The 19,764-nt window shown below is 34.4% G+C and overlaps 2 protein-coding genes across 3 annotated transcripts; both read left to right on the top strand.

Annotated features, from left to right (window-relative positions):
- The first annotated feature begins 5,182 nt into the window (after positions 1–5,182).
- Positions 5,183–10,915, top strand: LOC131595476 (uncharacterized protein At5g19025-like). Of its 2 annotated transcripts, XR_009281877.1 has the most exons (3): positions 5,183–5,857; positions 7,188–7,260; positions 10,638–10,915. XR_009281877.1 is itself a non-coding variant. In XM_058867827.1 (2 exons), the coding sequence occupies exons 1-2, from the start codon at positions 5,250–5,252 to the stop codon at positions 10,681–10,683; spliced, it is 654 nt and encodes a 217-aa protein (XP_058723810.1). In that variant the 5' UTR covers positions 5,185–5,249; the 3' UTR covers positions 10,684–10,915. The 2 variants fall into 2 exon arrangements, 1 of the variants encoding a protein (XP_058723810.1); XM_058867827.1 differs by lacking the exon at positions 7,188–7,260 and having other exon boundaries at positions 5,185–5,857.
- A 175-nt stretch (positions 10,916–11,090) lies between these two features.
- LOC131595477 (pentatricopeptide repeat-containing protein At5g19020, mitochondrial-like) lies at positions 11,091–19,316 on the top strand. The gene is made up of 2 exons (XM_058867828.1): positions 11,091–11,355; positions 17,092–19,316. The coding sequence occupies exons 1-2, from the start codon at positions 11,235–11,237 to the stop codon at positions 19,056–19,058; spliced, it is 2,088 nt and encodes a 695-aa protein (XP_058723811.1). The 5' UTR covers positions 11,091–11,234; the 3' UTR covers positions 19,059–19,316.
- Positions 19,317–19,764: the final 448 nt, after the last annotated feature.

Genomic DNA, 19,764 nt, shown 5'->3' with positions numbered 1-19,764 from the left:
CTACTCTTTCTCTTGACGGTTCAATGTGTTAGTCTCTCGTATGGCACCCTCTTCTATTATGAAATTACAAGCTACTCAAGACAAGGTCAAATAGAACAAATTCAGCATAGAATTGTCATACAATTCATATCCCTCTAATTTTCATTTTTCAAAGAAGTTTTTGGTGAGAGAAAATAGTCGATCACATAAAACAATTTTGAAAAAAAATCCAAACATTTGGTAATACAAGAATTAAGAAAAATCCCGACTTCTCTATATGAGATGATAATGATACTAAAGATTAGTACAAAGACTCACAAAATGCCATAATAAGAAAATTTCTATCAGAAAAGCCAATACACAAGAACTCTCTAATGTTTGAATTAACAGGAATATGGTGTGATTAAGCCAGTCTCAAAATAACAGAAATAGAATCAAGCATTTATTGCACCACCGTGGAAGTTCCTAGAGACGTCAAAAGGATCATCAAAGGTAATACATGGCTCGCGATTAAGCCTTAGACGCAAGACACTCTGTATCAACGACTTGAATTCAACACAGTTCTTATTTGGATTTTAATTCCTCTCGATCTTATGATGTCGAGATTTATCTTGGATTTTTCGAGGTAGCTCTTCTCAGATTCCGCTCTTTTTTTGTAACAGCCTGGGCCCCTCGCAAGGCAATCCCGACACTACTACCTCACGATCTTCTTTATCCCCCCTCTATAGTAAAGTTTTTGTTTTTCATGGGAATTGAATCCTATACCCTGGGGTTCAAGTACATGTTCATTTTATTCCCTTATTCTTCAAAATTATCTTCCTTATCTTCTCTTATAGACCCCTCTTCTTCTTCTTCTTCTTCTTCTTCTTCTTCTTCTTCTTCTTCTTCTTCTTCTTCTTCTTCTTTACTTGAGGATTATGAACTGCCAGTTGTCGCGGTGCAAAAAATATATGAGCGTGTAAACGCTCGAAATAAAAACACAAGCTCGACACCTAAATTTTATTTTTAAAGGGAAACATCGATAAAACCCTTAAAGAACGAAAAGTTGGTCGATGCGACCAAATTTATGTTCGTAGATCGGTTATGCGTGGAGAATGTATTAGCATCACGTGGCATCGTTGTATGCAACGGTAACCGTTTTGTTAGTTAAGGAAAATGTTAGCTTAAAAATGATTGTGATACATTTTCTTGTTATTAGAAATGTTTATATAAAATAAATAAAAGGACTAAAATTAGATTTTTTATTAATGTGCTCGACAAAATTTCAAAATCATGTGCCTACGCATTCTCAAGTGCAATGGAAAAATTAGAGCCTCGTAGTTCTTGGTAGAAAATTTTTATTTGTTTAGTTAGTTAAAGTAGTTAACATTTATTACTTTCTTGTGGTGCCCAATGTAGGACTTCTAGTACTTGTATAAATACCACTAACTTTGTGATCAATAAAATCTAGGGTTAAATATGTTTAAAGTCCCTCTAAATTTAGCATTTTCATTTGTCATGCCTCTAAAATTTTTGTTAAATCATCCCTCTAAAGTTATGAATTTTAACTTTTGGTCCCTCATTCTAAAACCGTTGCTAACTCAGTCGCTAAGTAGTAAGCCATCACTATAAAGCGTCGCTAAGTTTCCATACCATATTTTTTGAAAAATCCAGTATATTTGGTAATTTTAGATATTTTTTTAAAATCGGTAGTTTGTATTCTGTCAGTAAAAAAGTAACACAACCGAATTTTTTGAAAAGTGTTGTAGTTTTCCCGAATTTTTTGAAGTGTTGGAATTTTTTAGATTTTTTCGAAAAATCCGATAGTGTAAATTTTGTTTGCCGAATTTCAACCATCAATAGTTTTCAAAATTCCGTAAACTACTGGATTTTCTTGGAAAAATATGATATTTCTTCAAATATTTTTCAGAAATCAATGTGTTTTTATCGAAAATTTCAAAATTTTCCGCATTTCTTCGAAAACCGATTTTTGTTTAAATGGGCATAAAGGTAATAGTAGCCCCTTGTGAGGGTGTGAGGTATAAGTTAAGGGGTGGCCGGAAAATTTCTCCTCCTTTTGCTTCTATGAAATAATTGGCATGCCACCTTGTTGATTTTCTTAGCCCACGTCACTCTGAACTGAGACGTGTTCATTATTTGGAGAGAGGATGGAGAAAATTAAATTGGTCAAATGATTAGTGATACTATTATCGCTGATATGATTAATTGGTTGAGGATCATTCTAATTAATTCTTATTAAATCATCATAATTATTTTCCTCCATCATTTTTGGGACAACCACCAACATCGTATTTTCATTCATAGGTGGTGATACCTCCAAAAAGATATATTAGGGGAATGATATTTGGCTTTGCACGATTCTCAATATCCTTAATGAACATAGGCTAGCAACAAAATTTGCCAATATTTATATCATAAGTTAGAAACTATTAGTCTATTTATTCAAATTTCAGCGGATACACAAAGAATTAGATTGTAACTTAGATTTTCAAAAGGAGAATCTAGAGAGAAGGAAGGAAATGAGGGACTTGGCGATAAATAAAAAGGCTTCAATGGACTACTCATTCCTTTGCTTAGGTAATTGCAAAATGAGTGAAAATAAATGGCTATTTGTCCATAAAAATAATGCAAATCCAAACCTTGGACAAAAAATATTCATACCAACATTTGCGCATATGGAGTATAAGTTACCATCATAGGCATATCAACATTTTAACAAAGCTTACATAAGGGGGGGGGGGAGGTAGAGGTTCCCAAATTGATGTATAATAGTAACACTGATATGGGTTCCTTATCTCGCGAGTATTTGAACTTGTTAGTCCGTGCAAACTCCCTGATCAGATATGGGTTCCTTATCCTGTCCTCCTTGAACTTTGTGTTAGAGAACCCCTTCAAGATTCCTCTATCGTGAAGTATTCAAGGGAGCATATGAGTCAAATTTTAAATAGGGACTGGGATTATGTTCCTCTTTGGATTGCCCATAATCCCTGTTTGATGCCCCGCTAGATCCAACATTCTTCGACACTCGACTACCTCAATTGGCCATTGAATTCTGTTTATCGTTGATGTAGGGTTGCACCCTACTCAAAAAATCATTAGGCTTTGTTTACCAATTTGGAGGGGAGGAGAGGGGAAAGCTTCCGAAAACGATGTTTTTAAAAAATATAGGAAAATATTTGTCATTTTTTGAAAAAATGATTTTGCATAGAATGATAAAAAAATGTTTATCATTACTATATTTTTAATTTTCAAAATACTATAACAGCATAAAAGATATTTGTAAAATTTATGTAAGCCCTCCAAAACTCTCCTTCAATATAAATTTTGAGTTCCCTCAAATTAGGGGGATTTTGGTGTTATGGCTAAAAGCAAATCCTCCAAAGTTCTCCCAACCAAAATTCTTCAATTCTTTCCATTAAGTCCTTCCCTTTTTTCAACGTCCACCCCTCCCTCATCCTCCAAACTTCCAAACACGCCCTTAAGGTCACGGGCATCCTTGCGACTTAACTTCTCTCATAATGCATAGTCTGGTATGAGGCCCTTGTAAAAATTCCAACACTTAAGTCTTTCATCCGAGCCTCGTACAACTACCGCAACCTTGTTCAAATGGTCAATGTATGCACACAAGTTTTCCCACTTGTCATAAGTGACCCCACTATGCACGACCACGGTGGATGGTTGTCTCTTTCTGGTGGTGCAATGGGCAGTGAAAGGCCAGTACAAGTTCGACTAAAAACCTATGCTCTTGTCGAGAATGGACTTATACTAAGCTAAGGTAGACCTGATTAAGGTCAGCGCAAAAAGTTTGCACTTCACGTCCTCGCTGACATGGTAATGGTCGAGTCGTTCGTCCATGTGCTTGACATGTTCGTTTGGAACTCTCTTACTACTATAGCTTTGGAGTTTCAGGTAATTCTCTAATGACTTCAAGATCGTGTTGTCCAAGATGCGGGCGAAAAAAAGGTTCTTCTTCCGGGGCTATGCAGGAGCATCTTCTTCATACTTATCCCTCCACTTAGGATGACGAACTTCATAAGGAGTGTGGAGCCTCATCTCCCTCCAAGATTTGGGGAATGAGTGTAACGCATGCGTCGTAGGTGACTAGGGGATTTTTGGACCTCTTATGGATCCTTTCTCAGCTCAGGAGCGATAGTTTTGTGCAAAGCTGCTTCCTGTACAATATTGTTCTTTGGATTAGCGTTATGTAGGATTTCTTCAATTCGAGTTTGTCTATCCGCTAAGGTTTACGAGTTCTACTATTGAATCATTTGATAGATGTTGTTCAACAATTTGTTGGCTCCTTGTAGGCCGAGATTCACTTGTATGAGCTAAAATCCAGGGAGCGTCTTCCGTCCGGATATTGTAGGTGGCATCAGAAGTCTGAAGGAAGGTTCACCTAGGTGTAATTGCGGTGTAGAACCGAGGAATAAAGGAAGTTGAGGAGGCCTATGATCCTCCCTAGGTTGGACAAAACTTAATGGCAGGGGAACAAAAGGAGAAGTTGTTAAGTTTCGATCGCCCATCCTTTGAGGAGGAGGCAAAAGATTACTGGCAGTTTCAGTGGCTGCAGCGGTTTGCTGTTGAGTGGCAGAGCGAATGGCTTTGAGGCTGTCATCGGTAGTACGAATCTGAACTTGACAAAATTGATTAATAAACCAAGATTCACGCTTCGATTGAAGGAGATTCATATTTCTAGCAAAGGCAATTTGGTTTGCAACTTTCGATACAACGCAGAGAGGCTGACCTGCAAGATTAAGACTCAAACACTCAAGTTAGTAAGAAAGTGAAAATCGAAGTTTGAATTGTAAAGAATTTAAATACCAGAGAATGATACGTTCTCTTCTTTAAATAGGAGAATTAGTTAAAAATTGAGCCGCGTGTGACGAATCACACAATGCAATCATCTTGGATCAACCTAATCAGTTGAAACAACAATCATGAATAAAATTGATTGGTCGCTCCATTTTGTTATTGGACTCTCGTATCTTTGAGTTACGCAGACGTCCTAGAAAAGTAATCTTTAATGTGCCAATTTGTAAGAGAGTTTTTTTATTTATTTATAAAATCTTATTATTAAATATATCTCCCATATACTTAACTATAATAGTACTACACTACTATATCAAGATGATTATTTGAATTAAAAGAATACATTTGTAATTAGTAAGAATAAACTTTTAATTAACTTGACTAATTATTAATTTTGGTTGTATTTGATGAGAGGAAGAAAGTGGGGAGAGGTGTAAGGTGTTTGTTTGTTTAACGTGAACATGCAGGAAGGTGTTGTATTGACCACAGCAATGCCCTCTTCATCATCATCTTCATCTTCATCATCATCATCTTGGAGCCACCATTGCAACAATCTCTGTAACTGCAAACACGCTCCTTCCGCCACCTTAGACCTTCTCATCCTCCTCCTTGTTCTCTTCTCCGGCGCTTTCCTTCTCTCCTCTTATTTCTCCTACATCTTCAACTCCCTCTCTCTCCTCCTCCCTTCCGTCTCTCTCCCCATACCCTACCTCCTCGCATTCGTCATTTTCTTTATCGCTTCGGTGATCACCGTTGAGCTGTGTTGTGGAGCAAGATCTCGGAAGTGTGAGAGGATCGGGTGTAGGGGACTCAAGAAAGCTACGGAGTTTGATTTGCAGATTGAGAGATTCGGTTCGGGAACAGGTTCGGGGTTAGGGTTGGGTGAATATGATAAACTTCCTTGGAAAGGTGGGAGTGAAGGGAATCCTGATTACGAGTGTCTGAGGTCTGAGTTGAGGAAAATGGCTCCGATTAATGGCCGTGCGCTTTTGCTTTTTAGGGCTCCTTGTGGTTGTCCTATTGCGAAGCTTGAAGCTTCTGGTCCTAAGAAAGGAAAGCGTCAGAAGAGGTTACTCACTCTTACTCAATCATCTAATTTGGGAATTATGCTTTTCTTGTATTGATTTTGATTGATTTGTGGCAAGAATTGGTTTGTGTGTGTAAGAATTTTTTTGATTGTGTGAATTGCATTTTAAGTGTTTTGTGGAAAGATCAAATCTGAGATTTGAATCTGATTGTGTGAAATTTTAGGGTTGATGTGTTATGTGTAGATTCAAGTGTCTTTGATTTGTTTTATTTTGTTGAATGCTTTATGTAAAGATAACTTGGTGAAGGCTTCTAGATCCTTCCATCCAGAGATTTCAATGGTGATTTATGACTTGAGAGATTTATCTGAATCTCTTTCCCTCACTGATCTTTTAGCCTTTACTACTGTCCAACTATGAAGCACAACTACTCCAAAATTTATGTCATATGCATATCGGTGTTCAAGTGTATCCGACACCGGTGCATATATCTAGAAAATATCTATGCTGCACCATATCTTGAGTTTGTAAGTATTTTCCTCTGCATATCGTAATCATTTTGTAGTAAGTATTTGAACTTTATAGATACTTAAGCTATGATGTTATGCACCTTCTGGGAATTTTAGATGTCACTGACAGTTATCTTGTCTGCTAATCTTGTCACCTGAAGCTGAAATTTTTAGTATATGAAAAAGCTCCTCTAAATTGAATTTATCTTTAAAGCAAATAATGATTTATCCACCACAATCTTAATGGGGTTAAGATTATAATGAATTTTTAATTCAATTACTTTCACTTTACAGACAAGGTCATTTGAAGGAGTCTTATCCTTAATATTTTCTCCCTTTTTGTCATATGAACAGGGTAATAAGTTTGTAATTTAAGTTTTTAATGAAATTTCCAATCTATTATTAAGACACTATAAATCCAGTAGGTAAGCTAGAATACCATGCATTGCAAGTAAAATTGGGGAATGGTGCACAAGTGTCATGCATTGCAGGTGAAATTGCGAATCTATTTTCTAATTCTATTTCAAATAGCTACTAGTGCAGCAAATTAGAGTACAAAGCTACCACCCTCTTTTACTAGTTTTTGTCCCCTTTACTTTTTGTGGTATTCAATAATGATGCAATTCAGTGGTTGGTTGGTTGGTGTGTACTGAAATGTGTAATGTGAGTTATGCTTCTTGAGAGCTTTTAAAATTTCAAATGGAGAATGCAGAAGCATTTTAGAATGAGTGCGCTTAGACTAGGATGACCTGAACTTTTGATTCACTCTTATGAAAGGGTGTGGAACTGGATAAAAGATAACAAGGTGCAATATGTATCCTAAAAAAATCTAATAATACGGCATTTGATTCTTTGGTATATGCAGACTAAGCCGCTAGCAAAACAAATAGTGTGGTATAAGACATAAGGTGTTGGACCATGCTACGGAGTTCATGCAGGTACAATATACACACAAGCAGGCATATGATTATATATACATCTCATGCATACATGATACATACATATTAATGTATGAGAGTTGGTATTCATACAATCATTGAACTGGACTGTTGTGTTATATTTAACAAATATCCTCGTCCTGATTAATGTGATGCTAAGCTATTTCTTCAGGTATTGTAATTGATATGGTTCATTTGCAAATTTTGGAATTCCAACAAGCACGCAAAATAGTTAAATATTGAAAGCTTTAAGAACTAACATAGACCATATAAAATGGAGATTATAGGGAAATGTATGACCACTTAACAAAGAAATCAATGACATCTTTTACTAATTTACTTTGTCCTCTAAAATGGCTTTTGAATTAAGCCCAAAGAGATGGGTTACAAATAGTAAAAATTATATACTGTTTCATCTTTTCATTTGTTGTTCTGTCTAAAAATACATTTTCATTTGTTGATTAAAAACATGTCAATCGGTCAATAAATAAATGCAAAGAATAGAGTGGTATCCAACTGGAATCGTTTACTTCTTAGTGGTGTTAAATAGCAGCTATAGCAGTGCTATAATGCTATAACAAATCGGAATTTGGACAAGCCGCTATTGTTTTGTAATGTGCTATTTAGTATAAAATGTTATCCAATAGTGGCTATAGTGGTGCTAAAGCACTATTGCAAAGCGGAATGTTAACAATCCGCTATCCACCATTGAAAATATTATATCAGAAGAAATTCAGATTACACACACATGTGGCATATCAAGTTAGAGTTTAAGAGGAGAGAAGAACTAACGGCTAGTGCATCTCTTTCCATCTTGAAGTATCTTTTTTATAGTTCTGTGTTATGTTGTTAACATAGATATTTTCTGTGATGAGCAAATATCTACTAAATTGCTTATGAAATCTTCAGTAGTCAACACAATCAGTTACACATGTACTAGATTTACAATTTAATGTTGGAAACTTCATAAACTTGGAAACTAATAATATGACAGCTACAAAAGTAAAAACTAAATATTTATGATATGTTATATTCTCTCCAAATAGGATATACTTTCCAACTCTCCCCTCTATGCTAGTGCATACAAATCATATGCCCCAAGCTTATTACAAGTGAACAAAATTTGAGGATCTCGGAAGAGATTTTGTGCGAATTTTTGCAACGCAATCTCTAGAGTTGACTAACTCAATAGAAATTTCCTTATGACTTTTCCCCCTGCTTAAGTCATAATCAATTTCTGTATGTTTGGTTCATTAATGTAAAACTGAATTTGATGCAATGTGAAGAGCAACTTGATTATCTCAGGCAATATAATTTCATCTTATCATTACTGCCAAACTTCAACTTGCTAAGTAGCTGTTTTTACCCATAAGTTCACATCGCATATAACCATTGCCATAGCTTGATATTTTCCCCCAACACTAAACTGAGTGATCAATATGCATCTTACTTTTACAAGATACAAGATTTTTAACTATAGATTATTTTATCCCTATAGAGGAGATATTTTCAATGTTAATGATTTTTAACTATTTATTCCAATGATGAACTCTATGAAGATGCAATTTCTTATGTTTGCTTAAGGATTGTGGATTTTCTCATTTCTCGCATGCGTTTTAGTTCTAAAGGAATCAAGTATTGCCAAATTGTCGTCATGGCAAGTTTTTGTTAGAAGTTATGAACTTCACATGTGGTTGACCTACCTTAATATAGAGTTTTGCTTACCCGATGAAGGATTTAATTGAAAGATCCGATGATTCTTAGAACTCCCTATGAAGTTAATTGTTTTTTGTTGCTTGGAGCATTTTTTATGTTGAGCAATTACGGTTAAAATTAGTGGAAAAAAGGTGAATTCTTAGTGCTTGCCTTTACTAAAAAGCCGGGTATTGTTCATATTCCAGATATGCATGATAAAAAGAGGCACCTGTGCTTATGGAAGGATATAAACATCAAGTTTTAGTTAATAATTGAGTTTCTTGGGGTGGCAGTAGATGGGTTGATCTAGGTAGAAATGGACTTGAGGGATGTAGGCTGACAAAGTATATGTAAACAGTAAACCAATCGCAAGCTTTAATAAGTCTAAATCTTGACAACCTTTACACCTATTATTTTATAATTCTGAAGAGGTTAGAATTTTCTTTTTCTCAATTTGATTAATAGATCAATATTTGGTGACCCCTTAACCTGTCGCAGGCATGATAGCAATTATTAAAACAATGACACAAACAAGTAAAGGCACACTTTGGCTTTTTGTTCACTTGCATTGTGCTGCATTCAGTAATGCAACCATGTAAAAAGTTAATAAAACTACTTTCTCTGTTAGAAAAATAATTGCACAATAGAGGCTAGCTTAGAAGCTATATTTTTTTGTAAGAAAGTGAAAGTATCTTACATGATTAATTCCTAGATTTACTAGTTTAGCTGTCTGGTGAGTAACTATTTTGTTGGATAGTGCATCATTTAACCAGATTAATTAATGTCTTCTCTTTTTGAGCATTTTGCATATGGACCTTACATGTGTGTAGCCTAGTTGAATAGTTTAGAAGAGGGCCAGTTTCCTCAGCCTATGGAAGAAGTGGGGGTGGGGGACTTTGAGCCATCTGGGTAATACTGCTCTCTGGTTTTCCATGATTTTGTTCTTGTCTTTTTGCCTAATATACCTCCCTGGATTTATGATTTGATTCTCTTACCATCTTAAGTTTTGATATCTTTTCACTATTTGAAATTATTACTGAATCCGGATATTATGATTTTGATACTAGGTAGTAAACATAATTTGCTTTAAACAGAATTATAAAGCCTGAACTGTGCTTCCATTGTTCCACAGTGCATAACTTTGAATCATTGTTTTATGTTTCTGTTTGAATTTTGATTTATTATCCACTTTGGAAACAAACTCTCCCAATTTGTTTTTTAAACATCAGAAGGTTCACATTTGAGACTTTGCTCTAGAGAAATCAATTTCTTTGTTATACAAACAAATCGACATTGGTTTTAGTGTTTCATGAATCCATTGAAGCGTCCACTTTCAACCTTTTTTGCTTGTATAACTGACTATCTTTTGGTTTGTATTCTTAGTTACAGTCTGTTTTTCAACATGGGATTGATTGCTATCTGTGTTCTGATATTGTGTAATATTTCTGATAGTCTTTCTTGGTTGAACTTTGTTATATTTTTACCACATGCACTCTGAAGTTTTATTTATTTATGAAGTTGTGCCATCATGCATTTTTAAGTAAAAAAGGATATTACTGATGATGATCTGTGTTCTGATATCATGCATTTTTATCACATTCACTAATTCAAATTTATTGAAGACTTGAAGATATGCTCTGAATGGTAATGCTGAACCTCTCTGGTTTTAATGTTTTGAACAGGTCTCAATCCAGTGCGACTCTTAATGGAGGAGGAAATCACCGTTGATCCACCACGCTGGCATCTGGTTTATATCTAAACCACTGTTATTCTCATGGTTACCCCTTTATTGGAAAGCTTCTGATCAGAACAATTTTTATAAGAAAGAAAATAGCAATTAGTGTTGACAATCCTTCCCTGTATCTGTATCTGCACTGTCCAGGAGTGTCTATAAACTTTTGAAGGATCTTACAGAATTGACTCCAATAAACATGTGGTTCATTGTTGTTCCATTTCATTAGTTGTAAAATGTCCTTAAATTGCCGACTCTATTGCCCCTTACAATATTTCACATAATTCATTCAAAAATATGGATTTCTGATAAAATTATTGATAGTTGTTCAATGAGAGAAAGATAGAAGGGAAGAGTTGAAAAGTTTCTTCACTTTTTTAAGTACATTGGCTAAAAACAAGAAAAACTAAATTCAGGAGAGAGGGTCTTCAAGCACTTAATTTTCGCCTAGAACATCTTGAATGTTGGTTATAGTTGAAGTCAACCTATGAGATTTTAGGATAGGCTATATACCAATTCAATATTTGTTTTAGAATTGGATTAACAGATGTTATTGAAACCTTTCAATTGTGCCGATTTTAATCCTAATAAGAGCCATATGTTTTCATGTACTAAATATCCAACTACCATCATTACCACGAATGAACTCTCTTGCACTAGCTCTACCTTAGGTACCAAGACAATTACCATCCATATAATGCACAATACCCCGTTCTGTAGAGGGATGTCAAGTTACTTAATAGGAATATCATCAATTGATAAGGAAGGGAATACTTTTTATATATCAACTTCGATTCTTTGAATGCAAAAAATCACTTGATGAAGTGTGACTACTTCCTTGCCAATGCATACCGTACTAATGCTGAATAACTCCAATCATGTTTCCCTTGCCAAATAAATCAGTCTGGTATATTATCATTCAAGACAAATTGTTGTTTACATATCAAATCTGTGAGATCACTGCATAGGCGTGCATAAGGAATTGAACTGCCACTAGTTCACAAAGTGGATTATTTGCAATCCAAGGAGCATATACTAGAACAAGAGGTGTCATCACTTACTATACTTATATAAACCATCCTTCAGAACTTCCTTTGCTTGAATTCCACAATGGTGATCCACTCCTCTTGGTAGTAGTGAGTGAGAATGATCTGTTAGCTAGGTACTTATCTTGAATCATGTGAACCTAAGGTTTGGTAGAATTAGCTTAGATGTCCTAAACCAGTTTTCAAAGCATAATAGTGTTAGCCTCTCTATTTGTCATCACACCTAATCCTCCTTGCATTTTAGTTTGAGTAATTTTTTATCCATCCAACCCGATGAAAACCTGAATCAATTGTTTCTAGTCAGCTGATCAATTTGATTACAAATGCTAGCTGGCAGCCTTGCATTAATAAGTAGAAATGGTAATCCAAAAAAGTAATTTTGTCAATCTTTCTTCTAGTGACACCACTTGAGAAGAGAGCTCGTGATTTTCAACAATTAATTTTTAGTCATGATGCAACATTAAATCTTTGAAAAATATCTTCCATTAACATTCCTTGAGCATAGGCAGCCTTAGATAAAAGAAGCACATCATCTACAAAAAAAAAAAGGGAGAACATAGTTTATTGGGAGAGACTTGCATAGACTTTTAGTTAGTATTCTGAACCTTTTTAAGAGAGAACTAAGGATGATTTCTCCATACAAAGAACAAAAAGGTAAAGGGAGAGAGGGTCCCGTATCCTTAGTCCTCAAGTACGTAGGAGCAAAGTTTGGTTGCCTTTTATCATTCCATCACATATAGAGAGTAGGAGGAAACATAATGCATAATTAATTTAAGTGTGATAACAGGAAAACCAAACTCAACTAAGAAGTATTTCAGATATCAGGAAAACCAAACTCAACTAAGAAGTATTTCAGATATCAGGAAAACCAAACTCAACTATAGTTTACATGATCATATATGTTTTTTCAATGTATATCTTGTAAGCCACACCACCTTTCTTCTTTTTGGATTTCTTCATAGCATAGATTAAGGAGTTTTTTTAATGCACCCTATAACCTTCTAGCATACTGTGTGAAATTTTAAAAATATCTTTAGATTTCGAAAATACGTTTGCGAATGCACTAAAAATATACATAGTTTATTCATTTTTGAGACACCCTAAATTTATTATTTAATTTATTTCGTAAATACATTTTTTGAAATTCCTCCGAAAATACATTTTTGGAACTTATTGAATTCCAGCTTACATCGTCAGTATCTATGTTTTCCTTACTACTATCAAAAACAAGCTACTCTTGACATAATAAAAAGGGCAACGTTTGAAATAATTGAATGAATAATTCACTACAATAGGTAATCATGTAAATTGCAAAAGGAATGATATGATTAGACATGTACAAATACATTGCACAAATATTAACACAACAAGCAATCTACTCTCCTTTGGAACAATGAAATGATCACTTCAAAACCCTTTTTCAGCAAATTTCGGAAATACAGTTCCAAAATTATTCTGGATATGCATTTTTGGAATAAATTTAGTCTTAAATTTGGGGCGTGTCTGAAAAACGAATGAATTAAATATGTATAAGAAGTATCCGGAGATGCATTTCTAGAATCTGAGGGGCATTTTTGAATTTTTATGGGGTGTTTCTTCATCCTAACAGGTGCATTAAGAAATTCTCCATGGAAAACAACACAACACAATTTTAGCATGGAAAAAACTCCATTAACTAGAAGTAAAAAAAACTATGGGCCCGTATGACACTTAAAATCTCCATTATAATCAACAATGGATATAAATAAGATTCTATCTAATACTAGTTAGAGGTATACATAAACATCATTAAGATTTACATTCAATCTTGAAATACAACAAGAATCAAGTGAAACAAAATAACTGAAAAAACACAAAGAAATTCCCACCTAAAAATGGACTCGACAAACGAACTTAGAAAGCTCAAAATCTAATCTCCACCGTTTGGAATGTACTCCTATGAGTCATGAGCACTGTGACAAAATTTTAGGATGATCTAACCGTTAGATTGTGTACAAGCTTCGATTTTGTGAAACTGCTCTATGTTGAAATGGGGCAGCAAAATTTCACTCTTCTTTATACTTTTTCTTGTTGTCTCTCACATATATACTCTATTTCTCTTTATTGGATAATAACAAAAATTTACACACACATGAGCCACTAACCCACATCTATTTGGGTCGCTCCAAATAAGAGGGATAGCCCAACACAAAGAATATACCTTGAAATTCATTCAAGCCAAGTGATTCGTGATGACAGTTAATCATTACATGTTTTTTTGTGTGCATATTTTATTTTAGTTTTGAGTGTTTTTACTTTTAATTGTTTATGTTTGTGTAGGTTTAACAAATTTTAAAGAATTTTGAAAGATATTAATATGTACTGAAACCATCATAATAAGAAAAATTATGCATTGTTTTCACTATAGAAGTTTGGACGAAGAAGAATGGAGAAGATTATAACATAAAGGTTTGAAGAAAATAAGAAAACCAAATAAATTGGCGGGTTCTATGAAGCTAAATATTTTGGCAACTTCTAGGAAGAAACACACCGCGCAGGAAAAGGGAGATCAATTCGTTTTAGACCATTTACAATGGGGGTGTTGAAAAAATTATTCAATAGTTGAATGTCTACAATGGTTTGTTGAATGAGGTGTTTAATGTGATGTGGATTAATTGGTGTTGAAAAGATTCAACATGTTGAATGAGAAAAAAGTGGGGCCACATGCAACACTTTACACAATTTTATTGGTTTTTGTGATTATTTAGATTTTATTTTCTTTTAATCATTTAAAATTAATTATTTCATAGTAAATAAATTTTTTATTTATTTTTATTTTTATCAAAATTCATTATTTTTTTCCTCTATAAATAGAGACTTGGTTCATTTGATTTGGACTCATAAAAAAAAATTCACTTTTAATTGATAATAGATATTAATATATAATCATAAAAACAAAACTTTAAAAGAAAATAAGAATATGATGTGGGGTAGGGTGTTGAATTTTATTAAACAAAACCATTGTAGTGAAAAAAAATTGAATAGGTGTTGAATTATTAGGTGGAAGAGAGAGAGAAGATGATGTGGAAGATAAAAAGTGAAAAAGTAGGGTGTTGAATAATGTAACCATTGTACATAGTCTTAATAATCTTCCAAAAGCCACGTCAGCTAATTGCAAAAATGTGGTGCATTTGGAAAGCAGTGTGGCATATTGCTTTTTTATACTTGTTTAATTTTTGAGTGTTGCTATATGTACACCAGAATTTTACACCTATGCCTACACCGTATCAAAATACATGATGGCCCATTTGATTGTTTGTATCATAACCAATAAAAAATAATTATTAAAGACTTAAAAAAAACCAAACCGTAGTATAATACGGTGTATGTGTAACATTACGTGTAACCATAACATTTCTCTTAATTTTTTGACCATGTATTGAGTTTCGCGACTCTGATTAAGGAGAAATTAACCTAAAATGAAATATAACAATCAATGTTATAATTTTTATGAAAGAAGTCAAAGTCTAATTCAAATTTTAAAAGGACAGAAAATAGCTTGTAAAGTTATGACGATGTTTCAATGCTAAAATATAAAATTGAGATATTATTGAGATATTATGTAATATTTTCTCAACTCTAAAAATTCAATATTAACTCATATTAAAAGAGAAGCAAGATAAGGATTTTAGGGTCCTAATTTGCTCCACAATTTTGGCTCCTAAACAGAGTTAAAAATTACATGACTTTAAAGGCCAATATGGAGAGTTTGGAGTTGGGAGTTAAAGATTATTCATCAAGAGTTTATCTTTTTTATTTGCAATGTGATTTATCTTTTGTTCATCTCTTTTTCCACGATTCCCTTTATGAACTTGTCTCAATTTAGGTGAACCATGTGATCACCTTAGATCAACTTATTGTAATGATAAAACCTCTTATGTTATTCAATAATTTTTTGCTTATTTACGAATTTGACTGAATTGATTTAGATCGTGCTTGAGAATTAACCGTAGATAATGTTTGTTCAAACCTTCGCCGGTACAACTTCGCCAAGACATTGTAGGATTGTAGTTAGACGAAGCGAGTTTCACAACAAGAGATTGAGTGCAACTATTTTGTTAGAATAATTGTGATGTCTGAGGAGTTATTATAGGTTCATGTATGGATTAACCAGACAAAGATGAACAAATAATTCGTCTTAGAACATTTGATTAGATTGATGCATGCAAGATTGAGCTCTGATGAAGAAGTACCTAGTCTTTGGTAAATAACTTAGTGGCTGAGAATTCAACCTGGTGAATAAGAGGGATATCATAAGTTCAAACCCACGTCTATACATCTGATGTCTCTACACAACTACCAATTAAACTGACTTAACAAAATTGTTTGTATTCAATTGATGTTTTTAATTATTCACAATTTAGTGATGGTGTTTTACATATAACATAGTGAATATCATCTTATTTAATAGAATTTTTTTATCAAGTAGTTTAGTGGCTGAAGTTCACCTGTTTAAAGCTAAACAAGTGAGATATCGCAGATTCGAACACGTACTTTTGTATTTGATGTCCCTGCAGAACTACCAACTGAGATGACATAACAAGACTTTTAATTATTCACAATTTATTGATGGTGTTTTACATATAACATAATAAATATCATCTTATTTAATAGAATTTTTTTTAGTGAAGTTGTTTGATGGCTGAAATTCATCCATTTAAAACTAACAAATAAGATATCGTAGATTCGAATATGTACTTTTGTATTTAATGTCCCTGTAAAGCTACCGAAATGGTTGAGATGAGAGCTAGATAGGCAGCAGTAAAAGAGCCGGAGAGGAGCCAAATCCTAGAGCTACCAACTAAAATGACATAAAAAAATATTTAGTGAAATCTTTCAGTTCAGTGTGTTTGTTCCTATATTCAATAAATTCAAATACTTCAAAAACACACTTTAGATTATTTAAATTTTTTCTTCTTTCAATTTCAAGCTTTTAATAGGTTTATTTCTAGAACTTATTTCAGTTATTTGTATAAGAGTGTCTGTGTTGTTTTGAGTTTATTTTTTTATACTTTACCCTCTTTTTAAAAAAAATGGTATCATATATCAACCCGACCCATGTTAGATGGATTGGTGGAATCCGGACAGGGCGGGTGCAGAAATTACCATTTCATCACCCCTAACACGACGCTTGTCACCCCATACACACGACGGACATAGAAACCTCGCCGTTCAACTCTGATGATCTCGCTTAACCTCCCATCTTCATGTTCATTTCCGCGAGTCTCAGACTCAAACCCCCCTTTCCTCTAAGACACCTTTCAACTTCCACTCCCACCAAACCAACCCCTCCACAACACTTCATTCTCATTTTCTCCAATGCCAGACATCACCAGAACCACGCCGAGTGCGAACTCGCACTGGTTTCCGCTCTCAAATCATGTTCCTCCCTCTCCCTCTCCTCACAAGGCCGCCAAATCCATTCCCTCGCCGTCAAACTTGGACTCCACTCCAATACCTTCATTCATAACAGCTTGATCAACATGTATACAAAATGTGGTTCCATAAGGGATGCTCGAATCCTGTTTGATGGTTTTACTACGTTGGATTCTGTTTCTTGTAATATTATGGTTTCTGGGTATGTTAGAGCTGGTCAATTGGAGAATGCCCGGAAACTGTTTGACATAATGCCTAGTAAAGGATGTGTCTCTTATACTACTATGATAATGGGTTTTGTTCAAAATGGATTTTATAATGAAGCTCTTGAGGTTTTTAAGGATATGAGGTATCACGGTGTTGTCCCGAATGATTTGACTTTGGTTAATGTCATATCTGCTTGCTCGCATTTAGGTGATATTTTGAAGTGTCGAATGATTCATGGTTTGGTTGTTAAATTGTTTGTTGAGGGGTTGGTTATTGTTTCGACGAATATGATGCACGCGTATTGTCTTTGTTTGGGTGTAACGGAAGCGAGAAGGTTGTTTGATGAAATGCCTGAAAGGAATTTGGTTACGTGGAATGTGATGTTGAATGGGTATGCAAAGACGGGTCTTGTTGATGAGGCCAGGGAGTTGTTTGAGGGGATTTGTGATAAAGATGTGGTTTCTTGGGGGACGATGATTGATGGTTATATCCAAAAGGGTTGTTTGTTTGAAGCTTTGGAGGTTTATCGTGCAATGATGCGAACTGGACATGGACCTAACGATGTCATGCTTGTGAATTTGGTTTCAGCGTGTGGTCGTAAGGCTGCAATTGTTGATGGTTGGCAATTGCATGGAACAGTTGTTAAGAGAGGCTATGATTGTTATAATTTTATACAGACTACAATCATCCATTTTTATGCAGCTTGTGGGATGATGGACCTTGCATGTTTACAGTTTGAAGTGGGTGTAAAGGATCACTTAGAATCATGGAATGCTCTCATTGCCGGATTCATAAAAAAAGGAATGATTGACCAAGCAAGGAAAATGTTTGATGAAATGCCTGCAAGAGATGTTTTTTCATGGAGTACCATGATTTCTGGCTATGCACAAACCGAGCAGCCCAAAATAGCTATTGAACTTTTCCATAAAATGGTAGCCAGTGGGATCAAACCAAATGAAGTTACCATGGTGAGCGTATTCTCTGCAATTGCCACATTAGGTACATTGCAGGAAGGAAGATTGACCCATGAATACATGCGTAAAGAATCCATTCCTTTCAATGACAATTTACGTGCTGCTATGATAGATATGTATGCAAAATGTGGGAGCATCAACACTGCCCTTCAATTTTTCAATCAGATTCGAGATGAAGTCTATACTGTGTCACCATGGAATGCAATTATATGTGGGTTAGCCTCACATGGACATGCAAGTATGTGCCTAGAGGTTTTTTCTGATATGCAGAGGTGTCATATTAAACCGAATCCAATTACATTTATCGGTGTACTAAGTGCTTGTTGCCATGCCGGTTTAGTGGAGCCTGGACGGAGAATATTCAAAAGCATGAAGAGTGCATATAATGTTGAACCAGATATTAAACATTATGGTTGTATGATTGATCTTTTGGGTAGAGCAGGGCTATTAGAAGATGCTGAGGAAACAATAAGGAGCATGCCAATGGAGGCTGACATTGTGATATGGGGAACTTTATTAGCAGCATGTAGAACTCATGGAAATGTCAACATAGGAGAGAGGGCTGCAGAGAATTTGGCTCGGTTGGCACCGTCTCATGGCGGAGGAAAAATTCTCCTATCGAACATATACGCAAATGCGGGCAGGTGGGAGGATGTATCAGTAGTAAGAAATGTCATGCAGAGTCAGACAATGGAGAGAGAGCCTGGCTGCAGCGGCGTTGTCAGGTAGTTAAAAGAGGTTCAATGCGTTCACATTTTTTATTTATGTAAGGATGAAGATGCTGATACAAACGAGGAAGTTGTATAGTCAAGAATGGTGTCTTAGAAACAGTATCACGATAATTCGGTCCTGTTACGGTCTATATTTAAAATAGTTATCAAGATCATAGATACACGTTTGTATCAGCATCTTATGAATGATGGCTGTAATTGAGTTTGAACAGGATTTAGAATTGATGGTATTAGAAATTTCCTTCCTAGCTTTCAATTCATTTAGAATTTAAAGAACCAATTCTATTTATTTATTCCAGAAGTTACCTGTTTTCACACAAATCTAAATTCTGTGGTTGACAATTGACATTATGTTTCTGTTTTGAAGAATACTCATATCTGCTGCCAACATGCAGTTCAAATTTGAAGGGCTACTAATTAGTCGCCCTTAAATTTAGTGACCTACTTACAAAAATAAATATTTTTTTAAAATTTCAATATAAAATTAATTACAATAATATTTATTTATTTTTAATATTTGTAAAAATGTCAAAGAGCCGCATTCTTGAAAAGTTGTTTTTATCGTATTCCAAATTAAGTTTAGATTTATTTATTTAAAAAACAGTATATTTTCTCAAGTTTTTAAAATTAATCCTTTTGAAAAATAATTGACTTATTAAAACTAAAACAATAATAATAATTTTTGTCATGTGATGACAGTATAA

This window comes from Vicia villosa, linkage group LG4 (genome assembly GCF_029867415.1).
Source record: "Vicia villosa cultivar HV-30 ecotype Madison, WI linkage group LG4, Vvil1.0, whole genome shotgun sequence".
In the NCBI taxonomy this organism is placed as follows: Eukaryota; Viridiplantae; Streptophyta; class Magnoliopsida; order Fabales; family Fabaceae; genus Vicia; species Vicia villosa.
Note: the sequence above shows the minus strand (reverse complement) of the source record. Positions and strands in the feature narration are given on the sequence as shown.

Excerpts from the sequence above, each read along its gene's own strand:
- LOC131595476 (XM_058867827.1), top strand. The coding sequence starts at position 5,250 with ATGCAGGAAGGTGTTGTATTGACCACAGCAATGCCCTCTTCATCATCA. Across the intron at positions 5,858-10,637 it reads AAAGGAAAGCGTCAGAAGAG|GTCTCAATCCAGTGCGACTC; the intron begins GTTACTCACTCT and ends TGTTTTGAACAG.
- LOC131595477 (XM_058867828.1), top strand. The coding sequence starts at position 11,235 with ATGTTATTGAAACCTTTCAATTGTGCCGATTTTAATCCTAATAAGAGC. Across the intron at positions 11,356-17,091 it reads CTCTTGCACTAGCTCTACCT|ATGCCAGACATCACCAGAAC; the intron begins TAGGTACCAAGA and ends TCATTTTCTCCA.